This window comes from Muscardinus avellanarius, assembly GCF_963383645.1.
Source record: "Muscardinus avellanarius genome assembly, chromosome: 5".
NCBI lineage: Eukaryota > Metazoa > Chordata > Mammalia > Rodentia > Gliridae > Muscardinus > Muscardinus avellanarius.
Window position 1 is genome coordinate 44227089 of NC_137790.1, and position 24820 is coordinate 44251908.

A 24820-nucleotide genomic window follows, 5' to 3' on the forward strand; every position below is an offset into this window, starting at 1 on the left:
GTTTTTTTTCCCAAGTTTTCTTCGGTTCTGGGTGTTTGGTTTGTCTCTTTTTTTTTTCTATCTTATCTACTGTCGCCTCACTTGACATGTGTTAAAGGTATGGTTGAAAAATAATGAACCACGTCAAAAACTTTGATTACCTAAGTGTCTTGTGGTTTTGGTTACCCGTCCTTATGTAGATTTCTATGGGAAGCCTCTTCCTCCCCTGGCTGTGCGACAGAGACCTAATGGTGATGCTCCTGATGCGATCTCATAACCAAGGCTTGGCAAGTAGTTCATTTAACATCAGTGGGGTGAGCTGAGACCTTCTTCTTTATCAAAAGATGAAAAACCTTGAGACTTATGAATGAGACAAGAGAGCCAAAATGATTTAAGTGAGGAGATTAATACCCAAAGACCTGACCTATTTCTCCATGTTCTTCATGGTTAAAAACAGAAGAGAAACAAGATGACCAGGAGATGGGATGATCATATGGACCATGTTTAGAAGATATTTGTTGACGTGTTGACTCTGGTTTAAACATTCCCACTCCTGGGCTTATTCCTGAAGGAAACTTCTTCAGAAATAAGAGCCAGTGGTCTCTATATTTTCTTTACTATTTGTTTTAAAGTCTATATTTCTATATATTAAACATTTTTTGTAAGATACATGTGCATGGAAGGGGAGCTCTTGGGAATTTATAACCTAACTTTTTAACTGTTTTTATATTTTTCTAAAACTTTTGTTTAATTACTATTTAATTGATTGTGCACTTTTCTAGAGATGCTTTAAATTGTGACTGAAAAACAGCTGATTTGCTTTATACATGAACTATACAAACATATGACTGGAGGTATATTTTTTAATAGCTTTATTATTGAATAATTTGACCTAATTTAAAAGGAATAGCTTTTTTAAAAAGCAGATTCTCAGATCTTTATTCTACCAAATTATGTGACTGTGAAGTATTACCAAAGGAGAGCGTTCAATGTTGCTGTTGTTGTTTGCTTTCTTTGGTGATAATATTATGATAATATTAATAAATGAAAGACTTAAAATATCCATGTTAACTTAAATTTGTTTAAGTCAATAAAAATATGTTCTGGAAGATATTATTAGAATTCCCAATAAGCCACATTTTCAAGGTCAGATACTTTCAGAGGACAAGGCACCCCCTGTTCCTTTATTTTAGCAGAAGCTACAGTGACTCATTCAGGTTATCTTAATTCTTTCATGATTTGAAATTAAAGGCAAAAAGAACATTTTACAATAAATAACTTGGGTATTAAAAGAGTAAGAGTAAAAAGCTTTGTTCAAATACTTTTAAAAAGAAATGATTCCAAAATAATTCTCAATTTACAATTTTACTTTTCTTGCATCCATAAAGTTCTCTACCATTTAAATAAACTTTTAGATACATAGTTCCAGTAATAGATTCATAATGTTCATTTAATTGAAAGCATGCCTTAATTGGTTCATTTGGTACCTTATACTGACAACAGACACATCATCCTGGAACTGATAACCACATGAATATGTCTAAAGGAGTTTAACATATTATTTATTTTTAAGTTGTTACTTTGGAGCGTAACATTTTATTTACATTTTTAACTCACTGAACTTTTATTAAAATCAGGTAGCTTATTACTCTAGACAACATGGTACAGTTTCTTGGAGTTTGGACATAGACCTACCTACTACCCTGAGGAACCAAAAAGCATTCTTCTTCAGATATTAAGTGCATACAAATCTCAATTTGATCAGTGGATGAAACGTAAGGAAAATATTACAGAAAGACAAGATGAAAATTTTGACCTGAATATTAGAAAAAAATTGCTTATCTTTTGGTTTCTTTAATAATATTTATATTTACTCATTTTTAAACTAAACTCATACTTTTGCTATATTTTTAACATTCATCTGATTTGAAAGTAAAGATAAGGTTTTGAAAGTTTTCTTTTGTACCAGTGTTTACTGCACTGTGTAGTAATTGCTGGCTCCATGTAATAAAAGTAATTTTGAAATTAATTGTTTCATAAAATCAAATTAATGTTTCATATAGCCCCCTCACCTCAAAAATTAGTTTTATTAAAGCATTCCAAAAATACTTCAAAAGGTGTTTAATAAATCTAGGTGGACTTTTATAATTTAATGCCTATTTTGTTATATGCTATTTTTATCCTTAATCCTCACAAATTATGACATTTTCACATAATAAACTATTTGTATAATATGCTGTTTTCTCTTTATTTGATGGATTTAAATGAGTTTCTTTGGATAATAAAGAAGTTTTAGTATGATTGTTGAAAGTCAATTTAAATCAATAAATTAAAATAATACTTTTATATAAAACTATGCAGTTTTTTATGTATATGAGATACAATGCTGTTATTTTTAAGAGCAGCTAATTGTGGTGTCAAAGTACTTTATATAGAGATGATCACTTGTCTTTTGTTAAAGATGATAGCCACACATATATTTTTACTTATTGATAATTCTGTGTGCCTTTATTGGAATTCCCTATGCACATATGGTATAATATTGCAGGCATTTGATGTCAAGTATCAAAGTATGCATAGAAACTACACTAGAGATAAATGTTATGACATAACAGTACATTTTTAAGAATTTCTGGATATGTGTTTTCCTCAAGTTTTTAACTATTTCTAATTTGTTTCAATGCCCAGGGAGCATTCTACCTCCAAGCTACACCCCCAGCCCTATTCTTTTATTTTTTTATTTTAATTTTTTTACCGGTCTGGGGATGGAACCCAGAGGAATTCGACCTCCAAGCTACAACCCCTGCCCTATTTTTTATTCTTTATTTTGAAACAGGGTCACACTGAGTTACAGAAGGCCTCACTAAGTAGCTGAGACTGTCCGCGAACCGCAATCCTCTGGTCTCAGCCTCCCAAATGCTGGGATTACAAGCATGCGACACCATGCCCGGGTTATTCTTTATTTTGAAACAGGGTGTCACTGAGTTGCAAAGGGCCTCACCAAATAGCTGAGGCTGTCCTCTAACCACAATCCTCTTTTCTCAGCTTTCCAAATGCTGGGATTACAAGTATGAGCCACCACGCCTGGCCCAAATTTATACTTTTTTATAAATTGTTTAAATCCCATATTTTGAGTTTAAAAATAAATGCTCTTTTAAATGCCAAATAAAAGTCTAGAATTTACTTAATTTGTAAAACTCATGTGATAACCTGAAAAAATTCACTTATAGAAGACACTATGTGTGTGTGTGTGTGTGTTTGTGTGTGTGTGTGTGTGTGTGTGTGTGTGTGTGTGTGTGTGTGTGTGTACTGGAGATTAAATCTAGGGGTTAGGGGAATTCTATCTCCTAAGGCCTCTCACATCATCTTATAGGCTATGTCCTCAAAGGTCTTCTCTCTACTTTTGCCCCTGGTATCTCTCAGCATGTCCAGTTTTCCTCTTTATAGAGGGACACCATAAGACTAGTTTATGACTTATTCCGTCTTATTCATTTGAGCCACATTGGAACTTAATCATATCTTGGAAGGCCTCATCTTCAAATATAGAGACACCAGAGATTATAGCTTTAATATATTAATTTTGGGAGGATGAATTCCAGCCTTTACCAGTTGCATATATGTTAGACTGAATTATTTTTAAATATATTTCTTTTATATACAACATTTATGTATACACTGTCTTTTAAACACATTTAAAGTATATCCCCTGAAATTTTAAAAGGGTTAAATGAATTTAGAAGTCATAATATTTGCTCACCAGTTGGATTGTCTGCTGGACTTTATAAATACCACTCTGGAGTCTTAAACTTTTAAGAGCCTCACCTAAAGTGAAAGTTGAAGATTGCTTCTATGCCTTATTGTGTAGCATTGTTAACAGGTTTCTCTAGATTTTCCTACCACACATTTTAAGGAATTAAGATCTCTTGATGTCATATTGTTTTACTACACAGATTGTTCTTAACTTTTTGGCAACATAATCCTATATATATATACATGAAGTATTTGAGACATGTTTTGTGTAAATATGTAAATTCATAAAACAGTGTGGGAACAATATTACATACAAACTTAAAGTTGTTTCACATTTAAAGTTAAATAGTTTAAAGAAAAACTGGAAAAGTACTTATGAGTATGACATAGTTAACATCTCTAATATAAACATAAAGACACTGGCAGATAAATAGACATAAAGAGGTAATTTCCAAAATAAACGTAGCTTAGTTGTATTTGAAACGTACCCAAATTAAATACTAGTTAGAAATTTTAAGATTTTCAGAAGTGCTGAAAAAAATTTATCAGCAAAGATGTTTATTTAAAATTAGAATAGTAACATAAGACTTTCAAAATGATAGAGCTAATGTACTCTTTCCAAGCATAACAGTTTCCCCAAGAGAAATATAGTATGTATGTATGTGTATATATATATATATATATATATATATATATATATTATATATAACATATATGATTGTGAGTACTTTGATAAACCTTTCCCATTTAGAGAAATAAAGTTCAGCCTCATTGCCATGTTCATTTAATTTTACATAAGCATGCTCTTTGAAGCTGAAGCAAATCTGATTTTCAATGTGAAAATATAAAAACTGTTCTTAGAATTACTGAACAGAATTTTTCTCTAGGTTTTTTTTTTTTTTGTATGTGGTACTGGGGATGGAACCCGGGGGCATTCTATCTCTGAGCTACACCCCCAGCCCTATTTTTTATTCTTTATTTTGAAACAGGGTCTCACTGAGTTACAAAGGGCCTCACTAAGTAGCTGAGGCTGTTCGCGAACCATGATCCTCCTATTTCAGACTCTTAAATGATGCTGGGATTACAAGGGTGGGGCACCACGCCAGGCTTTTCTAGTCCTAATGTAACAAAGATGTATATGACAGCCAGTATTTAATATTTTTTGTATGTAGCAAATTTTTCTAATCTGTAAATTATTTCAGGGGTTTGAAACGTTTCAGCCACATACACTGGTGAGCATTCAAGAGGGAATGGGAGGAAAGAGTTAAATATCATATAAAAAGATACACTGCAAATATAAGTGTATTATTAGGTGTGACATTTTGTAATGAAGATAGAAAATGTAGATTTATAAAGGAAAAAAAAGTAGACTAATGATTTCCCCTAAACATTCAATAGATGGCATTCATTTAATTATTTCAGTCCTGAATATATTTCTTGCACCAAATCTAAATTCTAATGCATATATTTTTAGATTGCCAGGAAACCTGTTTACATATTTCAAGCTTTAAATCACTAAAGACATTTATCTCTTTCATATGGTTATAAATTTGTACCTACTGCAAATTCTTATACCAATATACTGAGCATCAAGGGTCAATTCAAAATAATGATACGTATTAAATATCAGGAACCACGGGAATGTTTGGGTGTTCTCTGATAAAGTGCAGATTGCTGCTACAGGGGTCCTATGAAAGAGTAACACACAAGCAAATTAACTATTCTTCCTATCAGAACATATGTGATAAACAGCTTCCTGAGAACCATTAAAACTGCCTTTATTTTTTCATTTTTTAAAATTTTTATGTGGATCATATTGAAAATGGCATAATTCAGACTGTGCTTGGTGCCCTCTCCTCCCCCTTTCTCTCCTTCCCAACAATGAGTGTCCAGGTTGACCATGCTACATTCATACTTTTACACATATTCAGATGTAGCTCCTCCATTAATCAACCTCAGCCCTCTTCCTCTCCTTCCATTCTGGCTTTGCTGAAGTTCCCCCTTCATTATCTGGAGTCCTGGTATTCTTAATGGTCCCTAAATTGAGCATATTAAGAAAACATATATTCCTTCTCTTTCTGTGCTTGACTAATCTCACTTAACATAATGTTCTCCAGGTCTTTCCATCTTGCGAATGACATGATTTTATTCTTCTTAAAGCTGGTGGGGAAAGCCAGGCCGTGGCTGGAGGCGGAGACAGGAGGAATCCAGTTCCAGACATCCTCAGCTACTTAGGCCCTCTGCAACTCACTGAGACCCTGTTTCAAAATAAAGACTAGGGCTGGGGATGTAGCTCAGAGGTAGAATGCTCCTGGGTTCCATCCCCAGTACCGAAAGAAAAGAAAAAAGAAAAAAAAAAAAAAGAAAAAAAACTGGCGGGGAAGGTGGCACCAGGCTCATTTTGGTCCTCAGGCATCTGGTATCAGAACCTGATAATCACAATGACCATGACAGTGGAATTAATACATAGCAGCAAACATGCGGGCGTTTACTGTGAACTAGTTTCTGTGCCGTGCGCTTTGCCTGTGTATTTCATTCTAATCTTTCCATTCTGAAGGGAGCGATGATCCAGCGGGCTCTGCGGGGGGGATTTGATTTTAAACGTATTTCAGAAGCTAAAGGAGGTCATCAGGTTTAGGATTATTCTGTGACAAGTTTCGCTTCTGAGATTAAATGTGACGACAAAAATAACCCAAAGGTGACAAAGACCCATCCTTTTTCACTCAGCTCACAGAGACTCTGTGGGTGACTTGGTTCCAACCCGAAGCCTGCCGAGCCTCGGCAGCCGCTGCCGCCCGCGCCCGCGCCGCCGGCCCCTTGGCGCCTCGCTCTCGCGCGAGCTCAGCCGCGGGCGAGATTTTGACAACAGGAGCAGAGTGGAGTGTCGCGAGAACTGAAACGGGAACGGGGAGACACTTGCGGATTTCAGCCAATACCTGCAGGCTGGGCGTTCCTTTCCAGGTCATCGGAAGCTTTTTGATGTCGAGGCGGGTAAAACCCTTGTTTGGAAGTTGCCGGCAAAGTAATGCTGACTCGGGTGAGGCTCTGGGGTCTGGCCGAGCGCTCCAGACTGAACCGGTTCCTGACGCGAGCAGGGAGGGTGGGAGGACGGCTGGGGCCCGGGCCGGGAGGACTTCCTCTGGCGCTGCCCCTTCGCGCTTCCCAGGGGTTTTAACTTCCGGGTCCAGAGCCCTGGAGAGATGCCAAGCGCGCTTTGAGTCTTGAGTGTTCCCTGTCGTTTTCTCCCAAGATTCCTCTCGCACACATAATCAGCCCCTTCAGTCTAAAAATTAGATTTCTTATGCCTATGTTCCATAAGTTCGAGCTCAATGTAAGGTCCTCGAGGGCTGGACCTTTGTCTTTGAGCTCTTAGAACAGTTACACTTTTGGGGAGGGGACCTTGTTGTGTAAATGAAACAATTTTCAAGGAATTTCAAGAAGAATCAGTCATGGCTCCCCCCCCCCCCCAAGCCTTAAACTTTTCTTAAATTTTAGAATTTTTTTACTTGGAATATTTTTAGGGTTTACAGAAGGGTTGAAAAGATAGCACCTTGTTCCCATGCACTTTTCACGAATTTCCCCAATGATGTTAACATCTACGATGACCTTTTAAAAATGTTCTTATCCAATAAATTAATTAATTAATTAAAAGACTTAATGTTGGAGTTCAGTAAACTCGCAATGTCAATCTGTGTCAGCAGCCTTTTCTTATTGTCATAGCTGAAAGCAAAATCAGAGAGGAAGCTTGCAAAACAGATTTGCAAAATTGTGTTGGATCATTTTGAAAAGCAGTATTCCAAAGAACTTGGAGATTCCTGGAATACAGTAAGGTTAGTATAATTTATCGCTGGATACTTTATGATAGAATATTGAAAGTGAAGTATGTAGTGTACTTGTTGAGGAAAGGGATCTAAACATGACTGTCCTCTTCTAGGATTGTAGGAAGAAAACTAAAATAGTAGATTGAATCGTGGGATAATGAATGAAAAGGGAAGAAAGAAAATTTCATAGTGATACCCTAGTCATGAGCAGTTACTGTCATCCATGAAACTGGAATGCTTACCAGTTGGACAAAATTAATTATACTGTAATATTTTTAAAAAGCTTAAAACTTTTGGAGATATTAGGCTAGTTCCTGAAATGCAGAAAATATTAAAACTAAAACACCAACACTGCTTTATTTTGGCTAAAATCAGACTTTATTTATAAATAACTTTGAGCAGACATTACATGCACATATGCACATAAATTCTTTAAATGTATTATAAAAATAAACCTGAATGCATAAAAGTGAGAAGATTTTTACTTTTATGTTGGTGAGTTTTGCTATTGTTCAGAATGTTATTCTATGGGCTCGTGACTTTAAGTTCCTGACACAGTATAAATAATGACCCCTGGAATACAAAGAATAAGATAGTCCTCCTGTAGTTTACTTATAGTCTCTTGCTCAGGGAAGTAGTAGGGCAGGGCATGGTTATAACCATATAAAGTACTAATTTGATAATGTGAGAATATATTACTTTCTTGCTGCTGATCAAAACCTAAGGGTCCCAATGAAGACCTTAGAAAAGCCTAATCTTGATGTTATACAGGGGGTACCTTGGATAAAAGAACCAGACATTCTAGGCTAAAAGAAGAGGGAAGAGGCTGAAGAAGTTAAGAAAGAAAAAAAGCAAGTACATTTTCCACAGGGAATGGAAAAAAGTCCCACGCCTGTAGATAATACCTGGTACCCAAGTAATTTTTTAGACATTTGTTTTATTTCATCTTTTCTTGGATTAACTCTCAAGGCATTTTTCTAAAAAAAAAAAAAGTGATGCCTTGACTAATAAATATAATAGAAGTGGTTCTAGTATAATTTTAGGACCAATTAAGTTATTTAGGAAACTCACATAGTACAGTAAGAAAATATGGTATTTCCCATTACTTGGGACACTGAGATGGGAATTGCAGATTCAAAGCCAGACTCAGCATCTTGGGTTTTTAGCAACCTAGCGAGACCTTATTTCCAAATAAAAAATGAAATAGGGCCGGGCGTGGTGGCGCACACTTGTAATCCCCGCGCTTGGGAGGCAGAAACAGGAGAATCGTGCAGGTTCGAAGCCAGCCGTGCTGGCTTAAGAGACCCTGTTTCCAAATTAAAAAGGTGTCTGGGAGTGTAGCCTGGAGGTAGAAGGGTTTCCAGAAACCCCAGTACCACCAAAAATTAAAAATGAAATAGGGCTGGGGGTATAGCTTGGAAGTAGAATGCTTCTGCATTCAGTCTCTAGTACTACAGAAGGAGTGGGGGGGAGCATGAACTTGTTTTTATTTCAAAACTAGATTTCAAAATGGGTGTCTTCTATCATAGAGAAGAAAGAATGACTAGTGAAGTGTAATAAATTTATGAGGTTTTTAGTAAGTGAAAATATTTAGACATATTTTGCATGCTTATTAATCAAACCAAGCCTATGAGATTTGTTTCCCAATTTCATCTGCGCATACTGCACAATTTAAGGAATTTGCCCAAGTTCACTTAAGTAGTAAGTAATAGAGATGGGACTAATGCCCAAGTTCTCTGACTTAAAAACATCTTTCCCCCCAACACCAGTATGCTAACCTTTGTTCAATACTGTTTCTTATTACCTGGAGTGTAATTAGGTGTACCTGAGTGATTTAAAAGAAAAATTATTTCAAGATGTATTTGGTCTGCAGACTATAAATAATCTTGCTACTCATACTCTCTAATGAGTTATTTTTCTACTTAGTATGCTCAGACAGGCTTTAAATTATTATTTGACCCTAAACAAAATGAGCAGTGAACCACACACTGATTTAATTAGCTGTGCCTTCTGCTTCATCTGCTTTTTTGTTGGGTTTTCATGGTAACTTAAGTTTTGCATAAACATGTGCAAAATTTGCCATGGGCAAAATAAAGGTTTTCTTAGAAAGTAGTATGAACATGGAAGATAGCATAGAAAAGTAACAGATTTAAATATTTTTGTTTTATAACTGTATTTGCAAGACATAATAATTGTGACTGCAGTCTATTTACTTTCAGGGAGAAGTTGCTGGTTTTTCTTTTTTTTTTTTTTCTATGTAGAAAGCAATTTACCCAATTATTTTAACTTCTTATAATAATGAATATATAGTACATATTTTAATTTTGCTGTTTTACAATGACTGTTCTTTCCAAGTGACCCTCTGAGAAGCCCTTTAAAATTAAAATTTATCCTGGTTCAGTTTTTGCCCTACATGTTTGCATATTCTTCAAGTTTATTCATGACTTTAAACTTTAATCAATATGCTGTTATGCCAAGCTGTGCAGTCCATTTCATACTTCCAAGTGTTTTCTAGCAACTGAACTGTCATATTCAGCACACGGTAGTATCTTATTTTTCTTTTCCAAACCTATGTTGTCTTTGCTTTTTTATCTCAATTGAAGATGTCGAGGTTAATCTGATTATCTTCTTTTTTTCCACACTTTCATTACTTTTATAGTAAACAATGATCTTTTCTCAAAAATATGTCTGGCTGTTGCCCTTAGCTCTCAAGAGTTGTTTTTGATGCCCTTGAAATGTACCTGATAAGATTATTTGTGTTTACCTGGGGTCTTGGACCACACCTAATAGTCTAAGAATGTGATCTGCAGTGGAGATTTTTTTTTAATTTTCTAGGTACTAGGGATTGAACCCAGGGGCCTTTTACTTCCAAGCTACACTCCCAATCTTATTATTACTTTTTTTATTCTTTATATTTCGAAACAGGGTCTCACTAAGTTGCAGAGTGACTCACTAAGTAGCTGAGACTGGTTGCAAACCTGCGATCCTCCTGTCTCAGCCTCCCAAGTACAAGTGTGTAACACCACACCCAGCTACGGTGAAGGTTTTAAACCACAAATACCAGTTCATTTCCAAAGGGCTGGAGACTAATAGTCAGGTGTCTGAGTTGTGAATTATGTCTATGGGACCAAACCTCAATAAAAACTGGATTCCAGGGCTTTGGTAATATCCATGGTTGGTTATATTTCTGTACATATTGTCTCACATTGTAGCTGGGAAAAATTAGCCTTGTTCATCTTTCCAGTGAACGGACGACTGGATTAATTTTCAAGCGTTTGATCCATCTTGAATTGACTCTTATGCAGGGTGAGAAAGTAATGCTTATTTCCTTTTGTTGCAGACTAATCTCAGTCGGTTTGTAATTGTCCGTTCCCGGTCAAATCCTCAGAAAGATGGGGCAAAAGGCAGGTGGAGTTCTGCAGCCTCTTGTCTGCAGCGATTCTTTCTCCTTTAGGGACTGAATTTTCTTTAGGTCCCTAAATGACGACGCTTTGGAAAGAATCTGAGGTGGACAAAGGCTTTTTGAGCCAATGACACTTTATTACAAAGACCCCAAGAAATTTATACCCTTCACCAGTAAAGTTAAGAGAAAAGGGAGGATGGGTGTCTTTCAGCTGGCTGTTGGCCTTTGAAGAATTAACTCCTGTTTCTCTCCAAGGTCTTGCAGATAAGCAGTTCCAGGTGGCAGCCTCCCAGAACAAACAGGAATAGTCAAGGCTTGGGAGCTTCTCGGGGAATCTTAACTTTTCCTGGAACTTTTCATCTTTTGGGCTCAGTTCATATAGCAAGTGTGGGGAGATGTGGTGATTCAGGTGGATGTGATGGAGTTTCTTCAGGTGTTGGTACCTTTCTTCTAAGTCTGAAAGCTTAAGCATACTCACAACACAGTTTGGCAGACAAAATACCACAAACAACACCACAAGGTTCTTAGTTCTAATTGTCAGATGAATTTCCTTAACTGCTGAGCACTTCTTTAGACAACAAGCCTATTAAAAGCCTACTCATCTTTAATAATCCACTTCCCTGTCACAAACTCTCTGCAGCCTGCTTCTAACTTTCTAATTCCTTTCTTTCCCAGTTGGGACTTTCTTATGATAAGCTCTTCTTCATGCAAAAATGCTTTTCTTACTTTTACGGTATTTCCTTTCCTTCATACATATATTTTTAGAACGTCTGTCCTTTATTTTGTCATATTCATTTCTAACTATGCGGTTAGTCAACAGTCTTTTTCTTTGGGTCTATTGTATTTGGGCAGCTAAGTTGTTTATCAACTAAATTGCTTTAAGGTCACACATAAGGTTTTTTTTTTTTGTCTCTAGGCAGGATTTCAAGGGTAAACAGTTACTTTGAACTGAGCTACTTTGTCGGAGTTAATGGATAGTGATGAAGGTCGGAGGCCATTTGTGATTGCTGCAGCTGGGGTGCTTATCACAGTACCTGAATTCTGGCCAGTTTCTCATTATTATTGAGCAGAGCCAAGGACGTTTAGACAAATTATTAGAAAGTTTTATTTCCACGGACTCGATTTCATAGTCCTGATCTCACATCACTGGAACAATTCGTGTAGAAAGTTAAAAGAAATAATAGTGAAGGGTATCTAAAAGTGGGGGGTACTTTGGCCAGAGACGATACCTCCTTCTCGGGGCTTTTTTGCCGATTAACTATGTGGAGTGGGGTCTCAACACATAGATGCCGAGGCAGCAGGATGTCTTGGCATCCTTTTTTTTTTTATTTTTTTTTATTTTATTTTTTTTTTTCATATGGTTAACCAGTTTTGCCAACACCATTTGTTGGCGGAGGCTATCCTTTTTCCTATGTGGGCACTATAGGATGAGTCTATTCCCATGTGGGCACTGAAGGATGAGTCTTTTCCCATGAATAACATCTATATGATTTTTGCTGTAATAAACCATAATTTTTAATGAATTTTGTTTCCTTTTGATCAATAATCAAACTTGAGAGTGGTCATGGGGATCCCTGAAATTGTTGGTATGAGTGTGTTCTTGGTGATTTCCCTAACTGTTCTGTCTCCTACCACTATTCTTTCCCTATCAAAATATAAAAAGGCTATAAATACTGCTGCTTCCACATGAGAAATTTCTTAATTTGGACCTTTTTTTAAAAATCTATGGCTATTCTTTATGCCTCCATCACCTCTTATCTGGCAAATTGCAGTAACTTTATTATCTTTTCTTTTGTATTTATTTGTTATTGTATATTAACAACCACTGTTATGGCACCAGTGCCAGGCCATTTCTCTTCACTTTAAAAATAATAATCCTCTGTACAACCCTCTGAGTTATTTCCTGTCGTAGACAGGCTAGCTGAGGCATATGGAGGTCAAGTAACTTGTGGAGGCACACCCAACTCACATTTAGGGGAGGCATGGGAGTTTGTCTTACTCTTTGCCATGCTGCTTCTTATTGCTGCCATACTCCATTTTGTCACTCCCTAAGCTAAAGTCTCTTTTGCTATCTCTGCAGTATTATATTTGGACCAAAGATGATATTATGACTGAAGAAGCTCCTTTATGCCTTTGGTGATGGCCATGCTATTCTTTCTACCAAAAATGCCTTCTTTCTCCCTCTGTACAGTGGTTAAGAGTATGTGTTCAAATCCACCTTAAAGCCAGGCATGGTGGTGCACACTTGTAATCCCTGCGCTTGGGAGGCAGAGGCAGGAGGATTGTGTAGGTTCGAAGCCAGCAGCACAGGCTTAAGAGACCCTGTTTCTGAATTTTAAAAAGTATAAAAATAGGTGTCTGGGAGTGTAGCCCGGAGGTAGAAGGGTTTTCAGGAACCCCAGTACCACCAATAAAAAAAATCTCACCTTAGATCTTATAGTATTTGACCTAGATAAGTCATCAAAACACCTCTATTCCTTATTTTCCTGCTCTGTAAAATGGGAAAAACAGTATCTATTTCATATAGTTACTTAAGAAGATAAATTTACATGCACACACACAAACTGCTTAAAATATTGTTTGATATAATAACCCCCACTATATGTTACCATTATTTTGTTATTATTAAACAATTCCATTTGTTTTTCCATTTTATTTTGTTGATCTATTGTAATTGCTTCATTATTTTATTGTTATAATATGATAATTTTCACATTTAAAGGAAGAACCAAGCCAGACGTGGTGACATAGGCCTTTAATCCGAGTACTTGGGAAGCAGGTTTGAGGACAGCCTCAGCAGGAATTTAATTTAAAACTTTATGCATAGTGAGCTTGAAAACATAACTTTGTTGCATTTGCTTCTAAGCCAGACCTTTATTGAGTGACTGCCCTCTAGTGGATAATAATGGTACTAAGCAAGGATTTTTTTTAACCATAGAAATTTAAATTGTTTCTATTATTTACAAGGCTGTAACTTAGCAATTCCTTGATAAAATTTTTGTCTTCCTTATTATGTAGGAATTTTGAGTGGAGAACAGAATATTAGAAGAAAAGAATGTAACAAAAAGTTAAATGAAAATCAGACTATCAAGTAACATTGTCCAAATAGGCATTTGTCAAGAACTAATTTACTATATTTTAATTCTTAAATGCTCTAATTGTGTTGAAATAGTAATCGTGGGGCTTCATGTGTAACATAGTGGCACAGCACATGCTCACTATGCATAAGGTTTTAAGTTAAATTCCTAGCATTGATGATAATACAAATTAGTTGAGAGATCCATGAATAAAATATAATTCTATAAATTACCTGAGGCTCAAGCCCCAGGCATTTAATCAAGGAGACAGAAAATTACGTTAAGGTCTTCATAAAAACTGGGGAAACAGATTTGTGCCATGATGCATTAGTGTAGATTCATTGACTTTCTCAAAATTCAGTAACTCCTGTAATCAGTTTTGCTTAACACTTTATTTTGTTTCTAAGAAATTTAAAAAAGCTAATTTTATATAATCAGTAAAGAGGCCTTGCAATAGTTGAGGCACACTGTTTATTTAGGGAATGAATGCATGTTGGCAAGAAGACAACTGACCTAGCACATCAGAGGTAAGAACAACACTGAAGCATGAGACAGAAAGGCTTTGCAAGGGATTTACAGACACAGGCAAGTTACTCAACTTCCAGAGCGTCACTTTCTATGTGTGCTTTTTGGAGAAGTGCTCTCTTCCCCTCCATACTTAGGCAGGAATTTATTCTCCTTTCTCAATTTGCCCTTCTCCAGTTCTCTTTTTCCCACTTATATAAAGAAAGACACACTTTCACTTAATGACATCTATACTTCATTCCTACAGGATGTCAAAACATCTATGTGCCAGAAACTAGTGGCATATCTGTGTATGGGTTTAGATAGATGATGGTAAATTCTTTGACAAGTCAGGTGGCTTCCAAGTCTTGCTTTCAATAAAAGCAAAGCCCTAGTTGAATCATCAATTCATTTAAAATATTTTGGTATGAGTCACTAAATGATTTGGAGATATAACTCATGAAGACTTAAAATAGACATTGCTATAACAAAATATATTTAATTCTCATCCACTTATTTAGGTGAAGAGATTTCTCACCCTTTATAAATAAAACACAAAATAGGACTAAAATTGACATTGAAGCTTGATTTATTTTATCAAGAAGTAATTCATAAATATATAAAAACAAAAGCTCATTTAGGAAGACTTTCTATCAATTTTTACTTATGTTTAATAGTTAAATGTTAAATTCATAAGAGAGAGTTTGTGTGTGTACGTGTGTGTGTGTGTGTGTGTGTGTGTGTGTGTGTGTGTGTGTGTGTGCTGGGGATTAAACCCAGGGACATTCTACCTCTGAGCTATATACCCTCAGCCCTTTTTATTTTTCTTTTGAAATAGGGTCTAAGTTACTGAGGCTGGCCTGGAACCTGCTATCCTCCTTTCTCAGTATCCCAAGCACTGGTATGTCAGTTGTGCTCAACCACACCTAGTTCATAAGTGATTTTTTTTTTTTTACTTTTTTTATTTATTTATTTTATTAATTTATTTTTTAAATTGGTGCATTGTAGTCATATATCAATCACATTGGAGTACAAGACTTGAGAGGATATACAAGCACACATCATCCAATTAGCCCTCCTCCAGCCCCCATCCCATTCCCTCCCCCTCCCTCCATCCCACACTTCTTTGGTGATTTACTTTGATACATTTGTTTATGTACCTCCTGCGTTTTAAAGAGGCTCCGTCCTCCAGTATTACATACCCTCTGATTGGTCACATTAGTTGCTTCACTATAGGGCCCTTTCTATAGCTCAACCTCTTCCTGTTGCCCTTTTCCTCCTAGTTATTGCTGATTAAGAGAAGCGTCTGATTTATATTTTCTGCGATATTTCTCTGTGCATGCTGCGTTGCAAGTACCGATCCCACTCTTGATGGTCCCAGTAGTGGCCTGGCTACTCAGTGGACTGATCCAGACCTCGCTGGCTCAAGCAGCGGCCTTGCCTCATGGGAGGCCCCAGTTCTGGTCTCACTGGCCCCTGCACCGGTCTAACCATTAAGCTGGCTTTGGTCCCGGCCTTGGAGGCCGCAGGAGTGACCTTGCCTCACGCCAGGCTCCGATGCTGGCCATTGGCCCCTGCACCGGTCTAACCCCTTGGCAGGATTCCAATCCCGGCCTCGGAGGCCCCAGCACCAGCCTAGCCTCACGGCAGGCTCCAATGCCGGCCTCGTTGGCCCCAGCACCGGCCTAACCCCTCGGCAGGTTCCGTTCCCGGGTTAGGAGGCCCCAGCACTGGCCATGTCTCACGGCCGGCTCCGATGCTGGCCTCGCCTCACGGCAGGCTCCGATGCCGGCCTTGCTGGCCCCAGCACCAGTCTAGCCCTTCGGCAGGTTGTTATCCTGGCCTCGGAAGCCCCAGTACCGGCCTTGCCTCACGGCAGGTTCCAATGCCGGCCTCGCTGGCCCCAGCACTGGCCTAACCCCTCGACAGGCTCTTATCCCGGCCTCGGATGTCCCAGTACCAGCCTTGCCTCACGGCAGGCTCCAATGCCAGCCTCACTGGCCCCAGCACCGGCCTAACCCCTCAGCAGGCTCTTATCCTGACCTCGGAGGCCCCAGTACCAGCCTTGCCTCAAGGCAGGCTCCAATCCCGGCCTCGGAGGCCTCAGCACCGGCCTTGCCTCACGGCAGGCTCCAATGCCGGCCTTGCTGGCCCCAGCATCGGCCTCACCCCTCGACAGGCTCCAGTCCCGGGCTCGGAGGCCCCAGTACCAGCCTTGCCTCATGGCAGGCTCCGGTGCCCGCCTCGCTGGCCCCAGCACCGGCCTAACCCCTAGGCCGGCTCCGATACTGGCCTCGGAGGTCCCAGCACCGGCCATGCCTCACAGCAGGCTGTGATGTCGGCCTCACTGGCTCCAGCACCGGCCTAACCCCTCAGCAGGCTCTTATCCTGGCCTAGGAGGCCCCAGTATCGGCCTTACTTCACAGCAGGCTCCGATGCCGGCCTCACTGGCTCCAGCACCGGCCTAACCCCTCAGCAGGCTCTTATCCTGGCCTAGGAGGCCCCAGTATCGGCCTTACTTCACAGCAGGCTCCGATGCTGGCCTCGCTGTCCCCAGCACCTTCCTAACCCCTCGGCAGGCTCTTATCCTGGCCTCGCTGGCCCCAGCACCAGCCTAACCCCTCGGCAGGCTCTTATCCTGGCCTCGGAGGACATTCTACCTCTGAGCTATACCCTCAGCCCTTTTTATTTTTCTTTTGAAATAGGGTCTAAGTTACTGAGGCTGGCCTGGAACCTGCTATCCTCCTTTCTCAGCATCCCAAGTACTGGTATGTCAGTTGTGCTCAACCACACCTAGTTCATAAGTGATTTTCAAAAAGTTTTTTTTCTTACTAATATGTGTGTGTGTGTGTGTGTGTGTGTGTGTGTGTGTATCTATATAATATATATATAGTGTTTTTTTTTTTTTTTTTTTTTTTTTGTGTGTGTGTGTGTGTGGTACTGGGGTTCCTGGAAACCTTCTTCAACCTCCGGGATATACTTCCAAGCACCTATTTTTTAATATTTTTATTTGGAAACAGGGTCTCTTAAGCCAGCGAGGCTGGTTCGAACCTGCAGGATCCTCCTGTCTCTGCCTCCCAAGCGCAGGGATTACAAGCATGCACCACCACGCCCAGCAGTATTATTAATGACCATCTAAAATTAACTTTTTAAAACTTAGAGATTTGAGACCACAGAGGAAACAAATTTAATGTGTGAGGGTGTGTGTGTGTTTGTGTTTGTGTGCCAGAGAAGTCTGCACTTGGTGAGACAGTGGAAATTCTGTATTCTTCCTCTTTGTGTACCACTAGTGCTGCAGAACTAGGGCCACTCATGTTAGGCTTTAAAGCCAGCCTAAATTAATTTCAGATCCTTCTGCTTGCTAGCAACATGACCTTGGGTAAGTTGTCAAATTGCTGAAAGTCTCGCTCTTGCACTGGTTACTGGCATGCAAAATGAACATAGCAAATGTCTAATCAATACTTATTAATCATATTATCAAGGTAAGGTAGAAGAGGTGGATTGGGTACTAAGTGGAAGGCTTTCCTTGGGAAATAGAGCCCCTGAAGAGAGAACAGGTGGATCAGAGAGGAAGAGTCTTCTAGATAGAAGGAGCATCTAGTGTTGAGACTGGTGAAGGCTATGGATCTTGTTCCAAGGTATTAAAATAGTTGAGTAGGGCTGTATGTAGGTAATGAGGGACCAGAATTTTGTTTTTGTTGGGGCTTTCTTTTTTCTGGTTTATCAATGAGATAGAATTATTTCTGAAGATTTCTGCCTCCCTGCCACAAGTACATGTCTCTAAATTAGATTGGCCTCTCCTATCCCAAAGTTCTTCAGTGGCTTCCCATCACTTAAAAGATGAAATTGTAAAATGCTCTCATTTGCTACTTGGTCCATGAGTACAGTTCTAATTCTCCAAGACACAGTTCTTCCTCATTTAATGGTGCCTGTGTATGTGCTGCCATTGCCTTGGAAGTCCTTTCTCATTTTTTCCAATTAACATAATGATAATATGCAACAATCAACAGTGTTCCTAAATGAACAATTCTCGTAAGCCATATATAAAAGGAAATGTGTGGGATTAACAGATTAATATGAATATAAACATGAATAAATAACAAAAGCACCGTGGTTAGGGTTGGAAAGGCTGAGTAAAATAAAGGTGTTAATTCTTCCAGGTTTAATACAGTTCTGGTAAAGGTTACTATATCTATATATACAGTTGTTTTACACAATTACTCTTTTTTTTTTTTTTTTGGTGGTACTGGAGATGGAACCCAGAGGCATTCTACCTTTGAACTACACACCCAGCCTTGTTTTATTCTTTATTTTAAAACAAGGTCTTGCCAAGTTGCATAGGGCCTATTAAGTACCTGAGGTTGGTCATGAACCTGTGATCCTCCTGTCTCAGCCTCACAAATGCTGGGATCACAAGTGTGTGCCACCACGCCCAGCTTTATACAATTACTTTTAACTGACCAATTAATTCTAAAATTCATTTGAAAGGATAAACATCCAGGAATAGCTTTTGGCTTTCACTATTTATTATGTGAACCACATCCCCAGTAGTAATAAAGAAGAGTTATTTATCTTGTCTGATATTAACCAGTTGAAAGAGTCTTGCCTTTTGTTAGCTAAGAGGTAGGTACATTTCATAAGTCAAGTCACTCTGGTTAATATAATTATGTTTCTGACCATTTCTCAGTTACCTGTGACTTACAACTCTGGGTAAATTTTCATCTAGTATGGAGGGTAAGATTTGGGTTGACTTAACCATGCATGGTGGCTCACACTTATAATCCCAGTATTGGGATGCTGAGACAGGAGGGATTGCAGGTTTGTAGCCAATCTCAGGAACAATGTAAGTTGCGGTGGCCCTCTGCAACTTAGTGAGACCTTGTTTCAAAATAAAAAGTAGAAATGGGATGTAGCTCAGAGGTAGAATGCTCCTGGGTTCAATCCCTAGCAGCATGCGCTCACGCACGCGTGCGTACACACACACACACACACACACACACACGCCAGGAGCCTATGCTGCGCCATCCACATAAATCAGGCAGTGAAAGGAGCAAGCATTTTCACATATGTCTAAATTACCACTCTCATGGTACACTTGAATCACAGGTGTTACATTTCATTCCAGCCTTTGCTCACATAGTAACTCCAGAGTGAGTAGCAGCTGGAATTTATTTAATTGACCATGGTTAATGAGGCTCCCAGATAACTCAGCCAGAAAGTTCAGCTGGTCAGTAAATTAAATATTTCCTGCTATTTTATCTGTCAGTTGATGGAAGCTTGTGATTGTCAAGAGATGTAATTGTTGGCCCAAATACAAATTTTGGAAGGTGAAGTTGCTGGGGGGATGCCTGCACCATCAGTCCATAAGTGATTTTTAAATCATCCTTGGATCGGAATCATCCGAGCCAATCCTCGCCTCATTAACTCCATTACTGTAGAGTTCACTGTAGTTAGCTTTTCATCCTTTTTATCCAAACTATAGGAAAACATCTGTACTCATTCCTTCAAAGATATTTTTATGATAGTATTCTTCCTCCAATATTAATAGTCTCTTGTTTAAATTTTGTCTCTAAGTGAAAGGCTTCCTTGTCCAAGTAGTGATAGACAAAAATCCAGTTCGATGGGCTTTTTTTCTTTTTTTTGTAAGATACTCTGGCCGAGTGTGATAGTGCATGCTTGTAATCCCAGCATTCAGGAGGTGGAGACTGGAGGATTGCTGTTCCTGGACAGCCTTAACTACTTAGCAAGGCCTTTTGCAACTCAGTGAGACCCTGTTTCAAAAAATAAAAAAGACTAAAAAATAGGACCGGGGGTGTAGCTCGGAGGTAGAATGCCCCTGTGTTCCATCTCCAGTACCAAATAAAAAAATACTCTGCAGGGAGGGTTAGTACTGAGGCAAGTGAAACATATCTCCCTGGTACAAAAAATCAGCAGTTGTAATATTTAAATGATCAAAATTAATTCAAAGCTGGGCATGGTGGTGCATGCTTGTAATCCCAGCATTCAGAGGCTGAGACCAGAGGATTGCGGTTCGCGGACAGACTCAGCTACTTCGTGAGGCCCTCTGCACCTCAGTGATACCTGGTTTCAAAATAAAGAACAAAAAATAGGGCAGGGGGTGTAGCTCGGAGGGTGAATGCCCCTGGGTTCCATCCCCAGACCCGCAAAAAAAAAAAAAAATAATAATAATAATAATTCAAAATAATGAAAAAATAACTTAGATGGTTATGCTGTTAACGCTTTTTAATAGTGCTGGGTTGAACCATATCAGGTCCTTATAAAATAGGATTCGTCCTGTCTCTGAAGATGGCTCATAAGTGAAGTGTAAACCTAGGACCACATTCACACCATTAGTAATGTAAAATGGTATTGTACTTAATTTTTTTGTTTTTTTCTGTGTAGTGCTAAGGCTTGAACGCAGAGACATTATACCTTTGAGCTACATCCCCATCCTTTTTTATTTTTTGTTTTTAAACTTTCCACTGAAATGCTTGAGTGTCTGGCTAAGATGCTGAGACTGATCACAAATTTGTGATTCCCCCTTGTCGCAGCCTCCCAAGTACTGGGATTATAGGCCTTTTCCAAAATGCCCAGCTGGCATATTTAATGTTATTATTGATTTTTTTATTTCTCATTTCTAGAAATATCCTGACATCTCCATCATTGTGGCAATATGCTGTCCTCCTCAACCGATTCAATTATCCTTATGATCTGGAAAAGGATTTACATTTGAAGGGCTATCACACACTTTTTCAAGGATCTTTGCCCTATCATCCTGAATCAATGAAGTGTTACCTCAGCAGAACTACACACAGAATGCCTTCAGAAAGACACCAGATTGGAAACCTGAAAAAATACTATCTCCTAAATGCTGCCTCTATTCTCCCAGTACTGGCACTGGAAGTAAGGGATGGGGAGAAAGTTCTGGATCTCTGTGCTGCTCCTGGAGGCAAATCAATAGCTTTGCTGCAATGTGCTTGGCCAGGTAGTATGCATTTCTTTCAATAATTGACAACCTTTTAATATCTGTATGTTAAAAATACTTTGAAAGAATATGGGGAGACATTTAAGATTTTAACCCTCAGGAAACCTGAAAACCAGCATAGCACACTGTGGACAAGAATGGAAATGTTTGCTGAAGAAATGAAAAAGGACCTCTTTTTCCAGCTATTTAGTCCTTGTGAATAATTGGGAACAAAATTAAAACATTTAGTGAACACAATTATGCCAAATAATATGATTGTTGATGAACCAGTGACAAGATTTTAAAAACTTTATTGTTAACTGGATGTGGTAGCATATGCCTCTAATCTCAGGATTTGGGAGACTAAGACAGGAGTATCAAATGTTTGACTAGCTTCAGCAGTGTAATGAGATCCTCAGCCACTTAATGAGACATTATTTCAGAGTATAAACTAAAAAGGGCTGGGAGTGTAGCTTGGAGGAAGAATGCCACTGAATTCAATCCCCACTACCAAAATGAACAAATAAATAATAAAATATTTATTGCTTACTTTGTGTGTGTATACATGCACAAGCACATGCTGGGTACTGAACTCAGAACGTCTTGCATGCTTAAGCAGGTACTCTACGACTGATACTTAAATCTTGTATTGATAACACTTATGTACTTCTCTGAACAAAACCATATACATATAAAACCACTTTATTGTATCATTGGATCGTAACATTCAGAGGCAATCCTGTGCAACAAAAATATATGAAATACAATATAATTTAAAATTTTGAATAGACTCATTTTCTGTTGGCTGTTATAAGTTTATACTCTAGAAAAAAGGTAGAAAGAAATAGGTGAAATTAATTGAATAATTATTCAAAGTACTATTTCAACATGTAATCAAAATAAACACTTTTAACAAAACATATTTTACTTTACCACTAAGCTACTTGTTTTCTTTCAAGTATGAAATTGCTGTTTTGCACACAGAGTGCATTTATTTCAGTTTTGAGTAGCCACGTTACAAGTGCTCATAGTCACTTGCAGCAAGAGGGTTTAGTGTTAGTGCAGTAGCTTTGTTTGAAATGATTTTAAGCAGTTTTATAAAAATTTATTACAAGTAACAAGTCCCCATTCACTATAATTTATTCATTTTTGTGGTGCTGGGTGTTGAACTCAGGGCCTCACACATACTAGTCAAATGTCTATCAATTAGCCACATCCCTGGCAGTAATTTTGTGTGTGTGTGTGTGATATATAGTACTTAGAAAAAAAAGGAATAATCCAGGTTTCCCTGGAGGAACATTACTTATTACTAAATGAGACAGGATCCAGTATAGATTCTATCTGGTTTTTATTTGATGCTTTTATTTCTATACTTGTAAATGCTGTAGTTTACAAGCATAAGGAGCCCTCTTTTATTGTTTTATATTTGAAACAGTCTCACTAAGTTGCTGATGGCCTCACTCAGTTACTGAGGCTGGCCTTGCACCTGTGATCCTCCCTCCTGTCTCAGCCTCCCATGTACTGGGATTACAAGTGTGTGCCACCACATCTGCCTTAGGTGAGCACTCTGTAAATCCTGTTTCTGTTTTGTCAAAAGTAAAGGATTTGAAATTAATTCAGTCTCGAGAAGTGGCCTCGCCTCATTGTTCAACTCATTCTCTTTCTCAGCTAGAACACCAATATGTTAAACTTCCATTTCACTGATATTCTGGGTGTTTCTAAACTTTGGCACAATATGCTTTAAATATTCATATTGGGCAGGAAGCTTGCATTTCATTTGCAGAATTGAAAAATAGCCATGTAGAAGGAGAATGCCCCATTGGAGGTGTTCTCCTTTAGGAAGCAGATGATCTGCAAATTAATTCTTTTTAAATCATATGAATTTCTCTATCCCTTAGAAAGTTGTCATGTACCCCCAGGGCATGCATATCCAAGACTAGTTTGTTAATTTCTTCCTTTGAGAGCAATTCTCTGTTGAGATATGCTTTTAAAAAAATTGTGAGAAATGAGAATCTAATTGTATTTGGATCTGGTTCAAATATATCAGTTAACTGTAATATTTAGAAAAAATATACTGTATTTTTAGAGTCCTGGTAAAAATACTGTTACTGAAGTTTGCCATATTTTAATGTAAGAAATCATAACAAACAAGACTTTATAAGGTTATCTCACTTTTATAATTCAGCCCAAGTTTTATGGAATCATGTCTTAAAAGGAGCATTGGCTTTTACTTGCATTTTTTAATGTTCTTTGACAGTATTTTTATACTGGCTGTTACAAGCTTATACTTATTAATTCTGGGTGTAGAATATTTAGTTTGTATAAGATGGAAAGGAAATGTCAAATTTGGGTACCATTTTGAAGAGGGAGTATTTTAATCTTAAATTATCCTCATTAGTAGACTATAAATAACTTACACATTTGTGGTAAGGAAGTTGATGAGGGATGCAGAGGCAAACTGATAATATTCTAGGAGTTTGAAGTGGGGAAGAATCTGCCTATTCTTCCATCAAGGGCAATGGACTACAGGCAGTATTCCAAGTAGCTTTTCATCTAAGTAGGACTAATGATAATGGTTCTCTAAGAAGTACAGATGTCTCCGTGCTGATGCTTAAAGCCCAAATTAGGTTAGCTACAGTGCTGGAATTTGGAATGCAGAAGCAATGCTAATCAAAGCTTTTATAAGCAAAATTTAAAATGATGGCTGCACTAAGTGTGCAATTTATATACCCAATTTATTTAGATCAATACTGGCCATTATTCTGGGCAAAGAGGTTAACAGCTTTGAAAGATTAGCAAGCTTGTATTTAGGGTTATTAAAAAGATGAGTCTGCTTTTCTATGGGTTTAGCTACTCTTACCTGTTAGCACAAGGATGGACTCACCATTGTTATTTTTCCTCATCTGAGCCTTTATAGTGTCCTGTCTTAGCAGAATAAGAGCTACCAATTATGATTCTAAATAGGAAATCATTAACATAAGAACTTGGTGGAGTGGCCTAGTTAGTTTTCCTGCTGAGGGCTGTGTCCCTCCTAGAGTGAAATTCTCCTTGTTTTCAGTGATAATTTTTTCTTTTTAATCTGATCAGTCTTGGTAGTAGTAGAAATTACAAAGACTCCTTTCTTTGACTAATCCTTTTTGCTCCTTCACATCTCTCAGCCTTTTTGCACATTCTACAGGAGCTGCTTTCCCATTCTTTCCTGCTAACTCCTTTCTGTCCTTCAGGTATTACCTCAGAAATCAACTTCCTTGGAAAGCCTTTTTTCAGTTCCCCACATTAGGTGCATCTTTTTTTGTGGTTATAAAAATTGTAATTATTTTCG

At 38.1% G+C, this 24820-nt stretch overlaps 2 protein-coding genes across 4 annotated transcripts in view; both read left to right on the plus strand.

The window, feature by feature from the left end:
* Positions 1-256, plus strand: part of ARL13B (ARF like GTPase 13B) — a gene marked incomplete at both ends in the record, with an annotated part of 65006 nt that extends 64750 nt beyond the window's left edge. For all 3 annotated transcript variants that reach the window (XM_080695794.1, XM_080695795.1, XM_080695796.1), the window contains one exon: positions 180-256. In XM_080695794.1, the coding sequence (XP_080551920.1) occupies positions 180-256 (77 nt within the window). The remainder of the gene's footprint in view (positions 1-179) is intronic.
* Positions 257-6754: 6498 nt separating this feature from the next.
* Positions 6755-24820, plus strand: part of NSUN3 (NOP2/Sun RNA methyltransferase 3) — a gene marked incomplete at both ends in the record, with an annotated part of 47732 nt that continues 29666 nt past the window's right edge. Inside the window, 3 exons of the mRNA XM_080696489.1 lie at positions 6755-6829; positions 7450-7559; positions 21176-21519. Of these exons, the coding sequence (XP_080552615.1) occupies positions 6755-6829; positions 7450-7559; positions 21176-21519 (529 nt within the window). The remainder of the gene's footprint in view (positions 6830-7449; positions 7560-21175; positions 21520-24820) is intronic.